Below are 14,009 nucleotides of genomic sequence, written 5' to 3'. Positions count from 1 at the left end.
TGAAACCTAACCATCAGTCTCATTTTTAATGTGACGTTTTCGAAACAGGGGGGTCCCATCCCATGCAAGAAAGTGGAAATGTTTGAAAACCTGTCATGTGTACACACAGTAAAATCCAAGGTGTTAATTTGGCGCACTTTCTTGGTACACTCTGGATTTAACATTCAGAGATAAATGAACACTGTAGATTTTACTGTGTTGAAACAATCCCTTTGAGGCTAAACATAGGCCTATATTATCTCGACTTTCAACGGAATGCATTATAGCAAAACTGTGATGACGTAGGTTAGATTTCACATGATATTTCCTATTTCTATCTTATGAGAAGTCTATATCATGCTGCATTGGATGTTGGATTGATTACCCAGTGGTTCTCAACCTGGGGGGCACACGATTTTAGGGGTCCCCAGATGACAGTAAGTGACAATTTAAGGTAATACCTAAAAATGAAATAAAAAAATAATTGGAAAAAATGCCCTAAACTGGTCAGAGCTTGTAGATTTAGATTTTCACAATATTTATCTGTGGAACCGAGTCAAACTAAATGTAATGCCTGCAATTCCAAGTCCTTCTCAAAGTGGGGGTCCCCCAGTTCAAATATGATTATTTTGGGGGTCGCGCCCTGAAATGGTTGAGAACCACTGTCATAGAAAAGAACATCGAAGCACCATGAATGCAAGGGCTAGTCTGCTTTGTGTTTGTGTGACGGGGCAGCAGCTCTCAGTTCTGTTTACTGCGCTCTAAAAATACCATGTTGTTGGATTTCCATAAATGCGCTGCTCTCGGCTCATTTGTTTATATGACTCCTTAAAATGTTGGCAACCCCTGATGTCCACATATCCCAGAGAGGAGCTGCAAAACACGCAACACGCTTTCAGCTATTCAGGCTGCATGGTGATAGAACAGTGGTGACTGCATGGTGATGTTTTATATTAGCTGAATTCCTGGATATAGAGATGCACGTTATTATCTGACTTTCCAAAGAAACTCGTCCTTCGAGTCTCCTGCTCTTGTAGAATAGGCTGGGCATGTGTCTTGGACTTGGACACCTCATAATAAAATCAACCAGTAAATCCCAGCATAAAGAAACACTGTATTAACTATCATAACAATATCAATAACCATATCATTTACAAATGTATAACGGGTGATATAGGTTTTCCCACTTTAAAACCTATGTGCTCATGTAGGGCTACCTCTAGTGTTAAAATGGACCTGCACAGGTGCACGTAAACGTCGTGTGATAGACAAATGCAAGTTATTTTTGCATTGAGTTATATTTAAGATATTGTTGATAATGTTTCTTTATTGCATTGTTTTTGCTAAGTGACTAGGCCATTGTTATTTTTAAGAACTGTAGGCCTACTGAATTGTGAAACTGTATATAAGATAAATTACAAGAATGCATTTTAAAATGGAAACATCTCACTAAGAATATAATTATCAATAGTATACATTTTAACGATGTCCTAGATAATTTCTAAACGGATAGAAATACGTAGACATGGAGCAGGCTGTTTATATAGCCTAAAATATATCAGCTTTATTGAAACTTTTTACAAGACAAAACTGAGCAAATGTCAAAGATTATACAATAAGTGCAAAGGTTTGTTGCAGTTCATGTTAGCCTAAAGCAATGTGTGTAGTTACTCTAATACAATAGAAAATAGCTATGCAGAATATATTTGTTTGCACGTGTTATAACAGCAAACACATTAAAGTCGTGTTTTTAAAACTCCTTTTGAAGAAGAAAACGCTTGTCAGAGATCATTTTTTTAGACGAAGAAGTGGTTCCATAGGCCTTTGAGTTTGGTATTTCTTCATTCAGTTCCTTCAATCGCCACTGATGGCTATTTGACTGGGGCCAACAGTCTGAAAACTAAAACCATATTACATCCTGTTATGAGTGCTCCATAAACTGGCCTATTGTTTGTTCTCGTCAATAACGTGAGGGCCATGCCATTACATTTTTTACCGTCGACTTCATTTTATTCTCTCTCTGTCTCTTTGGCATGAGACTCTCTTCTCTCCCCGTGTCCACATTCAATCCTCCATGCAGCGAGCACGGTTGACGTTTGGCCGGCCATGCATGCTCACATCACACAGGGTTTGATGTCCTGACAGACACTCTGGTGATGGTGATGGTGATGATGGTGATAGTAAGATCCACTGGCCGAGGGGTGGAATGACGAGATGCCGTTAAAGTTCAGCACGAAATCTTTCCTGTCGCAATGGCTCTGATAACGTGGAATTCCTGCAGAGAAGGGAAATACATTTTTGATTGATTGACTGAGTACTTTATTAACAGTTTGCAAATAGTACAGTAGTACGAGTATACAATTGTGCTAAAAGGATAACACAATAAGCCATAAGGGCTTGTTTCCATTGTGGTCCTGTGTATTCAATTGATTGATTGATTGATTGATTGATTGATTGATTGATTGAATACTTAATAAACAGTTTGTAAAAAAAAAAAACACAGAAAGTACAGTTAAATACAATGCCGGATTGAACCCATGAAAGCACTATAGGGCTTGTTTCCGTTGGGGTCCTGTGTATTCATTTAGAAAATTCATCGAGAGACGGTTATATTGTCGTTTACTCAAGTCGGAATTCGGGGCGTGGGGAATAAATATAGGGTCTATGACGTAGGTTATTTATTATAATTGCCATAATCGTTTATTATTTAATGTTGCAACCGGCGACTGTGTATAATGGTTATAGTTAAACGTTTAGGCCTAATCTTTCAGATGCCAGTGGCCTAACCTTTAGATTTTGACACTTACAATGGAATTAGGTTTGTAATTTTAAGTTTAGTTAGTACACTAAGTAAAACAATGAATGTATTGCTTCTCCATGCAGCTCTCATTCAATTCATTTTTGTGTAGGCCTATAGTTCGTGGTTCACTTTAGGGCACTAAGTTAGATTTAGAAAATGATGAAAGTCATCCAAATGATAGCTTGTAATCTTATATCAATCCATTTAGCAGATTTTCATTTTCCATAAATCAACAAGCAATTAGCCTTTTTCTTTTGTTTTAAGATAGGCCTACAACTTCCTTCAGTGCGTCGTGTTGACGCATTTATAGGTTTTGCGTGCGTGTGAGTGTGTACCAACTTTAAAAAGAAATGGGCACTTTTCCCCAATGTTAACACAGGCCCAGCACTACATGTCATTTAACGCATTAAAAAACAAGCATAGAATGATAAATGAATCATGATACATTATTATCTTATCACATACATTGAGTAGGAGTCATTTGTCTCCGTTCGTATTCCAGAAACAGATAAATATATATATATATAGGTGATAGGCCTACTCAAAGCTTCACCAAGGTCATAAGGACTCCAGATGTGACGGCTGCACGCGCAGCGCAGGGTGTTTTTCACAGGAATACAGCAGGCTTTATCCTCCAGAGTCCTAACATATGACTCGCGTCCGTTTTCAGAGACAACAAAAGTCTTGAGTGACAGCGGTTATTGGGCACACGTTGCCCCCATAAGTTAACCGTCAGCCGTCTGAATATAATAAGACGGTATAAAGTTTAACAAGGCCTTCCGTATCTTGTAGATATGTTGGTGGTTTAAAATGTTCTCCGGTGTGGTCCATGCCGCAGCTTTTGTTTAGTTAACCTCCAAAGACCCTTTGGCTCCACGATGGGTTATATGGCTTCGAGAAATCCCTAGACTTTAGTAAAGCCACAGTGAATTATGTTAAACAAAACGTGAATGAACTGGGGACACGAATTAAGCTTATTGCGTTTGCTGTGTCATTCTCGTTTTCTAACTTTACTAATAGGCCTCATTAGGCAGTGTCTTTATGCAGGCTAAGTTCCCAGGATTTGTCCTCTTATCTCTTTTGGCACGTTTCTGATGCAATAGGGCAGGCTATTGGCTGCTTATGTAGACTAAATATTTATTAGACATAAACAATTTATTAAGGTTGGAATATATTGTATCACTTGAGCTCAAATTGCATGGGTCCACATAGACCTATATTTTTATGTCGCCATTTATTCACTGAATTGAATTAGACCAAACCAAATTATTATTAAAATATTTGGCCTTGAGTTATGTGATGTTCAACACAAATTTGAACAACAAAACAAAATGTTGGTGTAAAGTGCGTATCCTGTGGATGTAGACATCCAATTTTAATCATTAGCAAATAAATATCTACTATAAATACTATACAGTATATTTCTATGTATCCTAGCTATAGCCTATGTTGTAGGCTATACGTTTCTGGAATTCGACAATTACTAAGAGGAATTCGTCGAGTGTTATTGAATTTTTAGTCAATAAATCGTGTGACGGCCTTTAAAAACGTTACGGCCTATGGCGAATAAAAGCACTGCATGGACAACTGGTTTTATATGGCCACACACATCCATAGGCCTCTTTGATTACAAAACATTACGATAGCAGAGGATATTAATGCGATTCCTTCCGCTGCGTATGGCTAATCTCCAGGTGACTTTACAAACATGGTGCTTGAAACTGCTTACCTGATATGTCAGTGTTATGAGTGTCTCTGGCGTTCTGGTGAAGATAGCTCTGCTCCGCCAGGGAATAATGTGACATGCCCGAGTGTAAACCAGAGGATGCGGGGCTACTGGAGGCTAAGGGCTGCTGCTTGATGTAAGGAGACCCGCCCGAGGACGCCCAGTGCGCGGAGCTGCTGGCATACGGTGAATGGCCGTCCAGCGCGCTGGCCATGGCCGGAGAGGATGGGACGGGGCTGCTACTACTGTCCGGTCCATATTCTCCGTTGGACGGCACAGGGCAGCTCGCCATGTACGTGGACCCAGGGCTCGGGGACATGTGTGGGACGTGGTGGCCGCCGCTCAGCCCGTCGTAGCCCCCGGCCATCGAGTTGCTCATCATGTCCAAGTTGTAGCCGTTGCCGTGACAGGCGAGAGATGCAGAGGGCGCCTGGAAATCGAAACTCTGTGGTAGAATTGAGGTGCCAAATCCTATGCCGTTCATCATCCGATACATGGGCTTCAAAGCTTGACACTTTCTCCTAAACCCTCTGGGTCTGCGACGGAACGAGCCCTCTTCGAACATGAACTCGCTCGCCGGATCAATGGTCCAGTAGTGGCCTTTCCCCGGCCTGCCCAGTCCTTTGGGCAACTTGATGAAGCACTCATTAAGCGACAGGTTATGCCGAACAGAGTTTTTCCAACCCTGGTACGATCCCCTGAAGAACGGGAACCGAGCCTGGAGGAACTGATAGATCTCACTCAGCGTCAGGCGCTTGGTGGGAGAGCTCTGTATTGCCATAACGATCAGGGCTATGTAGGAATAAGGTGGTTTCTCCGGTCTCCTTAGACCAGAGCTCGCCTTCTTTCCCTTGACGGCGGCTGATGAGCTCTCCGAAGCGGCTTGCGGGCTCATCATGGCGGGGTGAAGGACGCCGGACACCGGGCTGGATCTCAGAGGAGGTGGAGGGTCCAGCTGCTGCTGAGAGGTCTCGGTCGTCATGTCAGCTCTGACGCACACCCCGGCGTAGCTAAGCAATGACGTGAGGAGAAAGAGAGGGGGAGAAAGATAGAGGGTATGACTCGAGGTATATGGCCAAAGACCCTAGAATCTATACAATCCGATGGCGAATGTCCTTCAATCTCCTGTAGAGAAAAAAAATGGATGAATCGTGCTAAGCTGTGTATTCTCCCGTTACGCAGAGGATGCACGGCGATCACGCACTGTCAGAGAAAAGAAGAAGAAAGTGCGGGGGAGCTGGTTATCCAGAGTGCAGAGCTTTCGAACCGAGCCGCGTCACAGTGTCACAGTGGTGCTGGGAGCTGCTCTGGGGCGCGCCGGGTGGCCATCGTCTGCCTTAATCTCTAAAGTGAAGGAAACGCGAAAACCCCTCGTCTTAGTGCGCGTTGCAGTGCAGCCAAACAAAGTTCGACCACCTATCATTTCATAAATCTTTCTTTCCTTCGCAGGACCCCCCTCCCCATCCGCACTCGGCAAATCTCCCTGAAATCAGTGACGACAAGAGGCCCCCCCTCTTTACCCCGCTGCCAAATCTGGCCCATGTCCAGTCGTCGTCCGGGCAGGCGGCGCTGCAGCAAAGTTAAAGCCCCTCCATTCCCTCCTCTCATTTTTCTCCCTCCCTCCCTCCGACATCCTCCTCTGCACAGTTCAGGACTACACGCAATTAAGCCATCGATCAAACCTCCTTCAGACATTCCAATCAACAGCGCCACACGCCACGCGCTCATAAGGTAAAAAACGAGGTTTTCCCCGCTCTTGATTTCAGAGTGTGCTGCTCGCTGCACAACGGAAACATTTCCCTGACGTGAAATGCACTGGACAGGCAGCAGGCTGCAGGACTTGCACTGATTGTTCAGCCAAAACCATTGAAAACCTGCCACGGCCACCCTGTTATTAGGCCAAACTGGTGTTTTTTTTTAAAATAGTATTTGCGTAGATAGCATGTGTTTGCAACACAATAAGGGATAGGCTACATCTCAGAGAACGTTATATTATTTTGCTCACAATTTCCTCCAAAATCTCTTCCAGAGGATAACAAAAACAAACTGTCGCGCTGCTGGGCTGCATGGGGGAACGGAGTGTGAGAGATGGAGAGGTGGTGGTCTTTAGCCCGAGTGCATGCGTGTGTAAGCGGGGGGTTGCTCTGAGTAAATGACTTTGACATGAGTGGAAGCAGGCTTTTTCCATCAAGCGCGGCCCTGGATACCACACACAGTGCGCCAGTGTCAGCTTACCGCCTCGGGCTCGAGTTGGTCCCATGGGCCCCACGTTCATTAGGGAGAGAAAACCGAAATTAGGCGAGCGGGCGTCGACAGTTTCCTCCCCTATGGAGACATCACACTCTGATTTGTCGAACATGAAGGAATTATATAGCCCATAAAGGTAGCCTAATATCAACATCGGTGGTGGAGAGGAGAGCATCAACCCCGGTCCTTGCGGGCTGCGTTGCAAAAGGCACCAACTTGTTTACTGTCGCGCTAGACCGAGGCTTCGTAAACCTAAAGAGAGTTTGGTTTGAGTTGGTTTATAAATACCGCAGTTCTTCTTGTGGCAGGTCAGATTTGGTTAGACAGCATTTCATTTGAAAGAAAGGCCGGTTTCCTCCAGTCATCGCATGTTTTGCTTCCCACGGGCCTTGCACGACGCGGTTTTACTTGAGTTGAGCCAATATACAATATCGGGCAACAAACACACAACGCACATCAGATAATTAAACCCATACTTATTTTATTTTCTCTGCATGCGCGTGCTCGCGTGCATGCACGCCAGTGTACGCCGACACAGCCTTTTTTAAAGGGATTGTTCATCCCCAAAATGACTTATTTTCTATCGATTAATCACCCCATGGAGCATTGATTCCATGGAGATTTTTTGTTTTTTTTTCGTATTCCTAAAATGTATTCCCAAATTATTGGCTCAGGAATGCGACAAAAACTTAAAAAATAAGTCATTTTTGGGTGAACTACTCCTTTAAGTTTAGATATAGCACGGAGGATTCTTTTTTGTTGAACAATGACCATCAACAATAACCTTTGCACTTCACAACAAAGGATGTGCGGATAAAATCATTTTTCCACCATGACACAGAACAGAAGCTTAGAGGACCTGAAGGCCCCAGAATTTCCTGCGACATCAAAACTTATGACCCCCGCCGTGATCAGGATGCCTCGGCGGGTAAAAGGAAACTTTGTTCTGCGTGAGAGCACTTTGAAGCCCGTCCGCTGCTTTCAAGCACCCTGTCTGTCCACACCGGCCCTATACGAGCTCTTAATTTAGCCTTAATCATGAGGTAGTATTAGCCCGTAGACAACATAAATAGAATTTTGTTTATCTCCATGTTCAGGTTTGGCTGATGTTGACACCACTCCCCCATAGATATTAATTATCTATACTCTTGAGTAAAATTCCATGTCTGTGTGACTGCTTTATGGCTTTATGTGAGCCCTCTTTAAGACCAATTTTCAATGTATAAAATTGTGCTATACGTTTTACACGTATTTGTTAATTATTTACATTATAGGTTGACTGAATAATTAGGGCCTAAATATGTCAAAATGATTATCATAATATTACGCTTACAATTAAGTCGTAATACAATACATTTAAATTAAAAGAGGAAAACATATTTGATAGGGGTTATCAACAAACAATAAATGATGTTATAGATTGTGTCAATAAATTACGAGTAGCCTTAGACCATGGCAATTATTAGGCTACAGGGCAAGGACAAATACCCCCAAATACAAATATCTATTGTATATTTGTTTGTAGTTGGAAAATATGATAAACAAATACAGAGTTCAGATCCTTGCAATTTCTCGTGGCTCCTCAATTTGTCTTTCTTCTTTCTCCGCCAGGCAGCGCTTCCTGTCCGGCTCTGCCCGGGGCTTTGAGGGCTCTCTGCTCCGGTACATGGGGGTCAGGCACGGTTCAGTTGGCTGCTGGGGTGACGGACTGTTTGGACTTCCTAACATTGTGCCTGCAGAAAGTTTTGTTTCAAAACAGTGGACCTTATTCACAGCTGTTCATTCTCGGAATGGGTCGAGACTCGAGTATTTGGCTGATGGCATCCTATGGATGTGTAGTTTAACGCAGTGGTTCTCAACCTGTGGGTCGGACTTCCAGGGGGGTCCCCATATGTTTGGGGGGGGGGGGGGGGGGAGAGACAGTGAAGTGAAAATGTAAGGACTTATAAGAATTAATACCTCAATCACGACCTGAAAAGGTTGAGAACCACTGGTTTAAGTAAATAGCACGGGCCATCACAGCTATAAATGGAGAGATGGAGCCATGTCAAAATGGGAAGACATGAATATTAACATAGAATAACTACAGTCAGCTGAGTTGACTAATAACCTGAAGAACGCAGGTGTGCTGTTCCGGCGTTTCACCTGCAGGTTGCAGCATTGTTCCTGAAAAGGATCAGGTCTAGCTCACCTGGCCGATGTTCACCTGTCTGTCACACTACAACTCTACAAGGCGTGCTTTGAACATAGACTACAGCTAGGTGTCAGTTTTGAGTCACTCACAGCTGTTGTAGAGATATTGAGAACAATTTGAGAGATTTGAATAATATAGGCACCGAAAATGCCTCATGTTCCATGGCTAATCCTGACAAATCACCTTATTCATAATGCGTGCATTGTATTGCCAGAGACCACAAGTCCCGTGCCATATGCACATTTAATTGTCATAACTTGACAGGGACTGCAAGGCCGTTGTCATTTATAATACCAGTAAAGTAACATTTTCTTATAGGCTACTATAAGTAACATTTTGAGGTAGGCTACTTTTGACTTAACTTGAGTATTTCACGTTTTTGATTTGACTTTATAGACATCAGAATCAAATAAGGTATAAAAAGTAATTTAAAAAAGAATAGAGTATAGAATAATATAATACTTTTTACTCCATTATAATTATTTAAAGATGTGACTTAGTGACTGCTATTTTAGATTTACAAAACATACATTAATACACATTGTGTATTATTATATAGGAGGATATGCTGCACTTGAGGTAATTAAAATTCAGCCCTATAACAGCTGGAACATCAATTAACCCATGAATGTATTTTGCTACTAATTACAATGCAATAATATGATTGTGAAATCGACCATTCTGCATAATGAATACGTTTGGAACTGTGAGTATATTTTGATGAAAATATTTTGTACTTTTATTCAAGTACATTTTTGAATACATGGACTTTTTTTTTTGATTGATTGATTGATTGAATACTTTATTAACAAGATTATTAACAACAGATACAGTCAACGGTTATGCTTAAACGATAACAAAAAAAGGCCCAGCAGGGGCTTGTTTCCATTGTGGTCGTATTGAACTCAATTCACCAGTAATGCATATAATACATACAATACAATACAAAACATTTTGGGATGAAGCTAAGTAAAATCATAAGATATATTTACAGAGAAAGGAGGGGTTGGGGGCAGAGGATTCCAGGTACAAGCAGCCCCCCCCCCCCCATCTCAAAAATAGTTTGTGCCAGGGGTTTTTCAAAAATAGCAGACCTACAAGCTCATAGTGGTGCACTCGGTGTCGCGCTATAAGCTTGTATATCTACTATTTTTGAATATAGCCAAAGTATTACAATATGGTTAAAGTGGTTATGATTGTGACGCACACACACACACACACACACACACACACACACACACACACACACACACACACACACACACACACACACACACACACACACACACACACACACACACACACACACACACACACACACACACACACACACACACACACACACACTTTGAGAGCCGATGCTTAAGAAACCATGGTCAGGGCCTTTGGTGTGAACTAGCAGGCCTGCAATAACCACGACCAACGGTCTGCTCGGATTCAGGACCGTGGAGAGCTCGAACGTGTCAACTAAATAAACAGCCTTTTATTTTAGTTATGTATAATGTAGGCTGATATGTTACATGTTTCCAAATATTTTTAACCTTATTTTTCCGCAAGTCTATTTTATCCCATTAAACTTAAAAGCTGTTGAAGGCATATTATTTTCTGTAGACTAATAATTTATAGATATTTAATTTTAGCTATTTAGATAAATTATGAATAGACGCAGTGCTATAAATAACATTAATATGCGATTATTTAAGTTGGCGTTGATAATAATACTAAGTATTATTATTATTAAATACCCAAAATGTCTATATTCATTTGTTTTTAAGATAAGGATTATTCAAGTTATTATTTTAACAATTTTAAGTAATATTGGTATTGTGGCTGTATAGTGGTTGACTTGGACTGCAGCAACATTATTCGTTAACGTTCTTCAATGAAAACAATAATCCATCCATCTCATTCTCTTACTGGAAGAGGGCTGTTGTGATTTAATTAACTGTGCATGTTGATGAAACAATCTACTTATTGCTATCACACTAGGCCAACAATGTTAATAACCTGCCCAGGAACTACAGAACAGAACTACAGTTGAAAATATTCAAAATATTACCTATTTATAGAAGAGGGGCGTGCCTGTTGTTTGAAACTGTGTCTGTTCTAATGCGCCCCCCCCCCCCCCCCCCCCACTCGGTTCCACAGATAAATATTGTGAAAATAGCCGATCTACAAGCTCACAAGGCCTTGCGTTTAGATCGGCTATTTTCACAATTTTCGCCTCTTTCTTATATTATTTGACAATTTGGCCACTGTTAGACTAGTTTTTATAGTATAGTTTGTTGGTTACCTTTGATGGATGCAGTAATGGTCTTTTTTTTTTTTTTTTTTTAAGAGTAATTTAAAAAGTCCTTAAATTGTCATTTCATTGTCATCTGGGGGTCCCGACCCACAGGTTGAGAACCACTGTTAAGCTAATGTACAATCATGTGATGGCAAGTGGTACAGTAAACAGAAGTGGTGATGATCAAACATCACTCCCTCCGTGTCATTTCATACAGAGTAAACGGAAGTAGACTTTCCCTTTCTATACATGGAAACTCAGTGCGCTTTGATTGCAATCCTTTCAAGATGTTTTATTAATAAAAATAACAGGGCATGCATGAATCAATATTAGCAAAACAGTATTTTCATGCTTTTTGTCCAGCCATGGAGAGGAGCATGTGATTCTCATCGCAGCTCTGCCAATATTATGCAACACTCTTTTTACACAACAATATTCTATGCAGCAGGTCATACAAAAACATTACAATATAAATAGATTTCAACATAATGGCACTTTATAGCCGTCGTACAGTAGAAATGACCTATGAACCATACCCCCCCTCCCCCACACACACACACACACACACACACACACACACACACACACACACACACACACACACACACACACACACACACACACACAGGTTTAAGATTTAGTCCAAAGGGGGAACACACACACACACACACACACACACACACACACACACACACACACACACACACACACACACACACACACACACACACACACACACACACACACACACACACACACACACACACACACACACACACACAGTGGAATGTCCTTTTATAGCCGCAACTAATTTGCTTCGTCTTAATTTACCACATACAACAAGCATTTAGCAACTTGACAAGACGCCACCTATTTGCACGTTAATCACTGCCTGATGACTTATAGCCATTGAAGATACAGATTCCCCCAAAAAACAGTAAAACTAAAAGCAACGAATGACAACTAACACCGCCCCACAAAACAAAGTGCACACATCATGGTTACAACATATAACAAGTAAGTCCAGTCAGTATTGTTGTGGATTTAATATACGTTATGAGAGCAACGAGTCTATATGGAAGCTTCCACCCCGCGCCGTGGGCATCCTCAGCGCGGGGAAAGCCTCTGTCTTCGGCATGCCCTGTGACGTCATGCCCTGTGACGTCAGGTGCAGGTATGATGCGAGTGCATCTCTGTTCATGTGCTGCTCGCTGCTGTAAGCTGCCTCTGACAAGCTGCACCTGTGGTGGTACGCCTGCTGTGCGGGCCCGAAAGCTGCAGGGTAGTTCAGGTTGTAGGGCAATATGTGGTGGGCCCCGGGTGGGGACCAGTACAGCCGGGCGCCGGGGGGGTTAATGGCATTATTGCAGTCTGTGGTGTCGGTGCTGTTATGCACGTCCTCTCTCCGTTTGAACGGCGTGCTGAGGATGCTGTCGATGGCAAAAGAGCTGGAGAACTTTCGCCTCTCCATCCCTGCTGGCTGCGCGCCCTCTCGCGAGGGCGCAGCGCCAGCAGGGATGGAGAGGCGGGGGTCTTCGCTGCTGGGGGTCGTGTGGAGGAGGATGTCGGGGCGACTCTCCTGCTCCTTGGCCAGTCTCTTGCTGATGCGCTTCCTCCGGCGGCGGAACACCCCGTCGGCGAAGGTGTACTCGCTGTGCGGGTTGAGCATCCAGTAGTTGTCCTTGCCCCAGGGCCTGGACGGGTCCCGCAGCACTTTGAGGAAGCAGTCGTTGAGCGACAGGTTGTGGCGCACGGAGTTCCGCCAGCCGGTGTAACTGCCTCGGAAAAACGGGAACTTCTTCATCAGGTAGTCGTTGATCTCGGCCAGGGTGAGGCGGCCGCTGCCGGAGTCCCGTATGGCCATGGCGATGAGAGCGATGTAAGAGTAGGGGGGCTTGGGTCTCCGGGTGTAGGGCTTCCCCTTGCCGTCGCTGCTGCTCTGGGCGACAGGTGCGGGGCTGTTGGCCACGCAGTCTCCGTCCGAGCCCAGCTCGTCCCCGGACAGGGGCGAGGGGACGCTGCCCTCGGCGTCGATGCAGAACTCCACCGGCTTCTGGACGAAGTGGTTTGCGGAGAAAATTTCGAGTTTCATTTTTGAAAAAAATGAAATCTTCCGCTCAGTCTCACCTGTCTCCTTTGGAATGTTCAGTTTCGTGAATCTCGGTGAGATTCTTGTTGAAAAAAAGTAAATTTATAGACAACGTGAAAGTTGTGTCGAATTGCCGGTGACAGAGCAGCTGCAGGTGTAAAGTCAATCAGAGTGTTCTGTAGGGATCCTGAAAGCGGAGATCGCTTTCTGTTGAGGGAAGCTCCGTCTGTTTGAAGGGCGGGAGGAGGCACCCTAAACCGAGCTGCTTGCTGCTGAATTCAGATTTGTCTCCGGAGACACGCGTGCCTTGTTATAATATAATCCCTCGGCAAGGGACGGCCCACAGGCGGGGTTAGCATCTCAAATCCATTGAAGCGATTGAAGGATAGATAGCCTATATAATTTCACTCCAACATGCCACGCCAGCTCTTAAAAACATAGAAAAGATAAAGGTCATAGAGAAGAGTGAGAAAGCAGTTGGAGAGATAGTGAACATTTAACCAAATGTACCCTAAAGCCCCCTCTATTTGTTTATCTCTCTCTCTCTCTCTCTCTCTCTCTCTCTCTCTGTTGTCTGTCTGTCTGTCTGTCTGTAGGCTATGTATGTATCAGCCAATCAACCAATCAATCAACCAACCTGTCTGTCTGTCTGTCTGTCTGTCTGTCTGTCTGTCTGTCTGTCTGAGA

General features: G+C 43.3%; 2 protein-coding genes across 3 annotated transcripts; both read right to left on the bottom strand.

The window, feature by feature from the left end:
• Positions 1-647: 647 nt before the first annotated feature.
• LOC311051743 (forkhead box protein F2-like) lies at positions 648-5,961 on the bottom strand. Of its 2 annotated transcripts, XM_084066364.1 has the most exons (3): positions 4,509-5,961; positions 2,091-2,254; positions 648-2,058 (listed from the first exon to the last, which is right to left on the bottom strand). In XM_084066364.1, exons 1-2 carry the CDS (start codon positions 5,485-5,487, stop codon positions 2,094-2,096), a joined length of 1,140 nt encoding a protein of 379 aa, XP_083922490.1. In that variant the 5' UTR covers positions 5,488-5,961; the 3' UTR covers positions 648-2,058; positions 2,091-2,093. The 2 variants fall into 2 exon arrangements, with proteins under 2 accessions (XP_083922490.1, XP_083922489.1); XM_084066363.1 differs by having other exon boundaries at positions 648-2,254.
• A 5,549-nt stretch (positions 5,962-11,510) lies between these two features.
• On the bottom strand, positions 11,511-13,623 carry LOC311051946 (forkhead box protein Q1-like). The gene has a single exon (XM_084066682.1). The coding sequence runs from the start codon at positions 13,323-13,325 to the stop codon at positions 12,288-12,290; it is 1,038 nt and encodes a 345-aa protein (XP_083922808.1). The 5' UTR covers positions 13,326-13,623; the 3' UTR covers positions 11,511-12,287.
• Positions 13,624-14,009: the final 386 nt, after the last annotated feature.

This window comes from Gymnoscopelus microlampas (genome assembly GCF_963454915.1).
Source record: "Gymnoscopelus microlampas genome assembly, chromosome: 9".
Classification (NCBI taxonomy): domain Eukaryota; kingdom Metazoa; phylum Chordata; class Actinopteri; order Myctophiformes; family Myctophidae; genus Gymnoscopelus; species Gymnoscopelus microlampas.
Note: the sequence above shows the minus strand (reverse complement) of the source record. Positions and strands in the feature narration are given on the sequence as shown.

Excerpts from the sequence above, each read along its gene's own strand:
- LOC311051743 (XM_084066363.1), bottom strand. The coding sequence starts at position 5,487 with ATGACGACCGAGACCTCTCAGCAGCAGCTGGACCCTCCACCTCCTCTG. Across the intron at positions 2,255-4,508 it reads TCATAACACTGACATATCAG|GAATTCCACGTTATCAGAGC; the intron begins GTAAGCAGTTTC and ends CCTTCTCTGCAG.
- LOC311051946 (XM_084066682.1), bottom strand. The coding sequence starts at position 13,325 with ATGAAACTCGAAATTTTCTCCGCAAACCACTTCGTCCAGAAGCCGGTG.